At 40.9% G+C, this 6,198-nt stretch overlaps 1 protein-coding gene across 8 annotated transcripts in view; it reads right to left on the bottom strand.

The window, feature by feature from the left end:
• Positions 1–2,762: 2,762 nt before the first annotated feature.
• Positions 2,763–6,198, bottom strand: part of MCFD2 (multiple coagulation factor deficiency 2, ER cargo receptor complex subunit) — a 29,875-nt gene continuing 26,439 nt past the window's right edge. For 7 of the 8 annotated variants that reach the window (XM_057497238.1, XM_057497242.1, XM_057497239.1 and 4 more), the window contains 2 exons: positions 5,698–5,857; positions 2,763–4,264 (listed from right to left, as the gene is read on the bottom strand). In XM_057497238.1, coding sequence (XP_057353221.1) covers positions 4,133–4,264; positions 5,698–5,857 — 292 coding nt within the window. In that variant the 3' untranslated portion in view covers positions 2,763–4,132. The remainder of the gene's footprint in view (positions 4,265–5,697; positions 5,858–6,198) is intronic. The other variant, XM_057497241.1, reaches the window with a different exon arrangement.

Here is a 6,198-nt window from a genome sequence, read left to right as displayed (position 1 = left end):
ATCCTTTGACTAAAAGAGCAGGTTTTCACTGGGGCTTTTTTAAGCCTACACCTTTTGGCATTCCTGGGTGCTGGCTTCCTTAGCTCCAAGTCTGGAATGTATTTGGCAAAACAAAAAATGAAAAAAAAAAAACCTGAAAGAGGGAACTCCCTACCATGTTATTGTCTGGGGTCCCAAGGCCAGTAGCTAGTCTGGTAGGCAGCTTGCCTTCTTCTCTCCACCATTCAGAGACTTAGGTTTGTTTGATAAACTGTTGCAGGGTCTTGTTGTGCTGTTAGCAGAAGAGGGACAAGTGTATTTGCTCCATCTTCCCAGAAGCAGAAATCTTGTCTTGATTTCTTAACATGCAAGAAGTCCAGACATAATTTCTTAGTTTTTACTACTAATTCCCTGGTTGAAATGCTAGGTATTTGGTTGGATCCTTGATATAAATTCTCCTGAGGTAGAAATGTGACTTAGCTCATTTTTATGGGAGATGCTATGCAAGAATATTTCTGCATCCTCCGATGATAGCACCTTCAGGGGAAGTTGACATATGACAAAAAGGCTTTTTTATTTTCCTCTTCCCCAGAAGGTACTGAAATCCAGAAGCTAGACCAGAAAGGTAACACAGCAAACACACAGTAAACATCCAATGAATGAATTAACAAGTGAACAAATGCATACTGAATAAAATGGAAAACAGTATATACATTTATATGGCTATTTTGACTAAACGTTCAAAACCACTAATGTTTGGTTGCTCTGAGTTTAGGGAAACTTGTTGGGACATGCTATGGGTCTGACTAAAGAAAATAGGCTCTTTTTTGTGATGCATAAAAATTGTTGAACCACTATGTTGCACACCTGAAACTGATATAATATTGTATATCAATTCTACTTCAATAGTTTTTTTTTAATAAAGGAAATAGGCTCTTTATATACAATAAAGGTGAATTATTAATTAGCACAATTCTTCTGGACAGCAATTTGGCAATACCAAGGCTTGAACCTGTTCAAACCTCAGTAAATCAATCTCCTCAAGAAATAATAGAAAAGATGGAAAAGGTTTTATGCACAAAGAAACACATCACGACGTAATTTTTAACACCACAAATTAGAATGTTCTATCTTGTCATCTGGCTTCTCAATAGACAAATAGATTGACACCAATGGTATATCCGTCTAATGGAATAAGCTGCAGCCATTAAAAATGAAGTTTACAAGGACTATGTCCTAAGACACAAACATGCTTTTGTTAAAAAACCTACAAAGTTGTACAAAGTTCGTGATTATATAACTATGTTAAAAAACAGAAATATGACCCAGGCCTGAGCCCTCTGGCCCATGTGGCATAGGCCTAGCCTATTGCTCAGCGATAGGCTCAGAATGATAGTGCCGGCTGACATGGGTAAGGCACATCCTCTGTGCAGGCTCTGTTCTTAGGGCTTTACAAATGTTAACTATATGTTAACCCGATAAATCCTCACAATATCCTCATGAGGTTGAGTTATCATTATCAGCCCTATTGACAGATGAATTAATTGAGGCACAGACGTATTAACAAGCCCAGGTGACACAGCTATTAAATGGCAAAACCAGGACTCATACTTAGTCTGACACAGGAGCTCATGCTATATACATATGCCATATGGCTTTCCAGGTCACAGTCGGGGTACAGATGTGCTGCATCAGAGCCAGCCTTTCTCCTCTGCTGGCCCTGAAGCCGAGGAGGATGCTCTGGGGTGGCTGCTGCCATCTTGCCACACGTGGAACCAGACAGTGGAGCACAAGCAGCGGAGGGAGGAGCTTAAGACAGGGAGGACTGCAGGTCCTGGCGGCCTGGTGAGCTCCAGAATAGGCTGCGTCTGAAGCCAGCTCAGTATTGTGGCGAATACATTCTCACCTTCCTCATCTCCCCAACCCACTTTCCCTTCCTTATTCCAGTTTGAGTTGGTTTTCTGTAACTTTCTCCATCATGTTTTGTTTTCTCTTCTAAGAACTCCTATTCAATTGGATATTTGATTCCCCCCAAATCTCCTTGTTTCCTTCTGCTATTCCTCACCTGTCTCTGTTCTCCTTGGGAGATTCCCTTGACCTTACCTTTTAAGTCTTTTAACGAGATACATGGGGAAAGGGGTTGCAATAGCACATTTTTTAGTTCTAGATTCTTTTTCCAACTCTACCTTTTTTATGGCCTCCTAGTCTTGTTTCATGGATCCAATACTCTCACTTCTCTGAGGACACCGACTGTAACTTTTTAAGTTGCCCACTAGTCCCTGCATTACTTCAGTTTCCTCAATGTTCCTTTCTGTTTTGGTTACTCTTTCACATTGGAGGTTTTCTTCAACTGATATGATTCTGAGTAATCCATTCATATTTAAGTGTGAGTCATAAACAAGTTGATTGACAGCTCTCAGTGTATGGATGGGCTCCATCTGGTGGCTTTTCTGCTGGGGAAGCATGTGGCCAGCCTGTTTTTTCCACCAGGAACCCCATATTTTGAGCATTTGAAGGTCCTTCTCAAGAAGAAAACACTGTATTTTCTTAAGCTAAACAATGCTGTCATAATCTGAACTTGGCCAGAGAAGAAAAGTACAAAAGTTACTTCATTTAGAAGAAAAAAACACCTAAATGGGGAAAAGTAACTTTGAATACTGGGAATTTACCCCTGCAAAAAGAAACAGAGTACAGTACAGTCGGGGTCACAGGACCAGCAATGCAGTAGGCACATGTAAACATCTATTAAATAAACAAAGCTTCCATGTGGTAGAAGATGCAGATGTGGATAAAATCAAATGCTCTTTGTTTCATCACTTTTATTAGTCATATATCCAGAATCATTATATAAAGTTTTCAAAATAGCTACGATATTACAAGAATACTTTACAATTCAGCTCTGATTGCACAAATACGTGACACAGGAAACCATTTTTACAAATACATGTTTTCTTATAAGAATACTTTAATAAAGAAAATAAATCTCTATACATCTTACAGCAAACTTTATGCAGTTTTTCCCATTCAACTATCATTTCAGGTTTTCTATCACAGCGCGTCCATCACATCCAATAAACCAAATTACAATTTGCTGCTGCTTCTCATTTTCAACTATAAGATTCACACTATTAAGAGTTTTTAGGCATCTTTTTCTATTCTTTCCTGATCTGAAGGAATTCACATATTTAAGCCAGAAGAGTCTGTTTAAACAACATTTCTTCTAATTTTATCAGGTGAATCATGGTGCTTGGTGAATGGTCTTTTCACTTCTCACTTAGGCAGGACCAGCTAGTTGTTTTACCCCCACCGTATCAAGCAAAAGGGATGAGTCCTTACATTCCCAATAGTTTCTAAACTTCAAAAATCAAACCCTAAAAACAAGAGTTAAATACAAATATTAAGAAAGCTAAAACATTTGCTAATGATTAGAATAAAGAACACCTTTAAATTCAAGGTCTCCCCTAGATTGAAGACATCAATGAAATAAAGTATAAGATATGGTAGTAGTTTTATAAAATATTGAAAAACTTCAAAGGTTTTCAGTGGTGTATCATTTCCAAGCCCCAGAAGGTAAGAGAATATTCTTATACTCTATGATTAGCTAGACTTAATATGTGAGATTCTTCTTATGCTGTGGCTTTGAAATAGCCTAATACTCACTTGCCCAGAGCAAGTGCTTATTTAGCCCAGGGGAACTTTCTAGAATACTGACCCCACTTACCTAAAGAGGCAGGATCCACCAGGGAAAACATCTGGTATTCATTCCATTCCTTCACTGTTACTGAAAAGTATGTTCACTTGGCAAAGCTTATCTTACTTTCCTGACAGTGTGGATTAAAACCAAAAGACCAGCAGTGTTCTACAGTGTGATTCCTGAGCACGCAGCTCCAATTATCTAGTATTCTCAAAAGGACTGTTTAATCAGGCCCTCATCCAGTAAGAGATTCAACAGCACTTGGAGACTACAATATGCCCCATTTCTCTTCTATTTCTCTTCATTTCCTTTTCTCACCCCAGTGTAACAAACTGCTATAGGTTTTAATCAAAACACTGTAGCAGTAGTTAGAAATGAGTTACTTTGCATTACCGAAAGCGTTTAGTCACATTATAACAGGTCACATTTGCATATACCTAGGACATGGCCAAATAATGTCTACTGTAGGGACTTTGCAAACTCAGCATAGTCGATGTATCCATCATTGTTCTTGTCATCGTCTCTTAAAACACCATCTATTAAGTTAATCAGTTCAGCTTCACTCATTGGTGGTGCCTGTTCATTCCCGTCCTACAAAATATAAGTTAGATGAGGATAAGTTGCACACTTTCCTGGAAGTGCTTAGCTCATGTCCAAAATGCCCATGCCCACACGTGTCCCAAAACCCCTTCAATGTAGTACATAGCTACTTCCAAGGAATCCACAAGCCATACGTCAGGTACAGTCAGTTCATAATAATCCAACTTAGAAATTATATTTGCCAGTTAAAGATGCAATCAAAGTAGACCCTTGCTTATTTGTTTTAAAAATTACTTTTCATTTTTTTCTAAAGAAATTATGTTTACAGCTAGGTCTGGCTTACACAGAATTATGAGTTTCACAGTCCTATGACCCACAAACTCATTCTAGAGAAAATCTCACAGCCCAGGCCCTCCCGAGAGTCAGTTCTGGGCCCAATCTGAGAAGTTCCTCTTCTGATAAAGAGGAAACAGTCTGCACTGGACAACACCTCAGGATCAGAACAAGAGAAAGAAGGCACTGCTGACCAGCAGAAGCTGCTCTGATCCTTGAGGTGAAGGCACCTCCCTTGCTCCAGGAGCAGGTGAAACAGGCTCCCCACGCTGAGTGCCAAGCTAATGCTGTACTATCCTTGGCCGATTCTTCCCTTGCCACCTCTCCTATGCCTGCCCCCTCCTGCCCCCGCCACACCATGCCAGGACCACTGAATCCCAATTCCTCTCCCTGACACCAGGGATGTCTGACCTTTCTCCTCATGCCCATCAATGCCTCCCTCAGCAAAGAATCTTCCCGGGACACGATGCTAATCATGCCTTCAGAGCAAACCCAGCTTGCCCTCCTGGCAGCCAATGCAAGCACTCCCACCTCACTCTCTGCCTCTCCTCCTCACCACAGATTGCAGTGTGGCAGAGCCAGGCTGACTTGGGATATGGAGACACGAGATCTTGATTTCAGTTTCCTTACTTCTAAAATGGGGGTGGCTAACAATGCTTGGCCCTTGCCTGCTCACAGGCTGTTGCAGAGATCGAACATGATCTCTAACCTATTCAAAAGTGCTTTGTAAACTGCTTTGTAAACTGTAAACTGTAAGCACTGAACAACATCACACAAGCCCTCAGTTACTGCCCAGTCCATCAATCCTTTCACCCCAATGCGCTATTCTTGTTAAATAAAATAACTTCTCTGCTGCTCTGCATTTTGAACATGGTCTGTCTTTTAAGTATTGGTTCTCAAACTCTGGTACACAGCAGAAATGCCTCTAGCCACTTCTTAGAGATACAAGGCCCTGGGGCTTCTGCTCCAGCAGGTCACCCTTTGTGAGAAGGACCACCATGTAGGAAAAGAGGCAGAACAGAATGGTGAGCAAAGGAGAAGCAGCAAATGATCATGCAGGACAGCGCACAGGTCATCAAGACTGGGGACTGAATAGCAAAGGGAGGTCTTTCCAAGATGCAGCCTCCTGAGTGACTGGCTGCCTGACCTACCTCCTTATGGACATGAGTGATGGCTGTGGAGAGTTCTAGGCCGTCAAGCAAATTATTGCCGTCATAATCATGCATTTTGAAATAATGGAGCTGCAGTTCTTGTGGGGACATCTCCGCCTCTGGTTTGTTGATGACGCCTTCTAGATGTTCCATAATATGCCTAAAAACCGACAGGTAGACTCAGACTGCTTAGCAGTGACACAGGATCATGCCGAAAACTTAAGGACTGAAAAGTTCAAGATCTTAAAGTTCATCCATCCCACAAAAGCAGAAACAGTGGCAGACCACACTCAAGGATGATGGATACGGGGCACAGCCTTGAAAGGAGCAAGGGAAAGTCAAACAGGTCACTGCTATGCTGGCAATATTATGGGTATTTTTTCCTCTTATTATTAAAATGTCATAACATTTTTGAAGGCTACCATTAAAAAAACAATTTTTAAAAGCAATTCAAAGATAACAATAATGTGTGAGGCCAACTGGCCCAGGACAAGAGTTGCA

This window comes from Manis pentadactyla, chromosome 2 (genome assembly GCF_030020395.1).
Source record: "Manis pentadactyla isolate mManPen7 chromosome 2, mManPen7.hap1, whole genome shotgun sequence".
Classification (NCBI taxonomy): Eukaryota; Metazoa; Chordata; class Mammalia; order Pholidota; family Manidae; genus Manis; species Manis pentadactyla.
The sequence above is the reverse complement of the archived record's forward strand: the minus strand, read 5'-3'. Positions and strand labels throughout refer to the sequence as shown.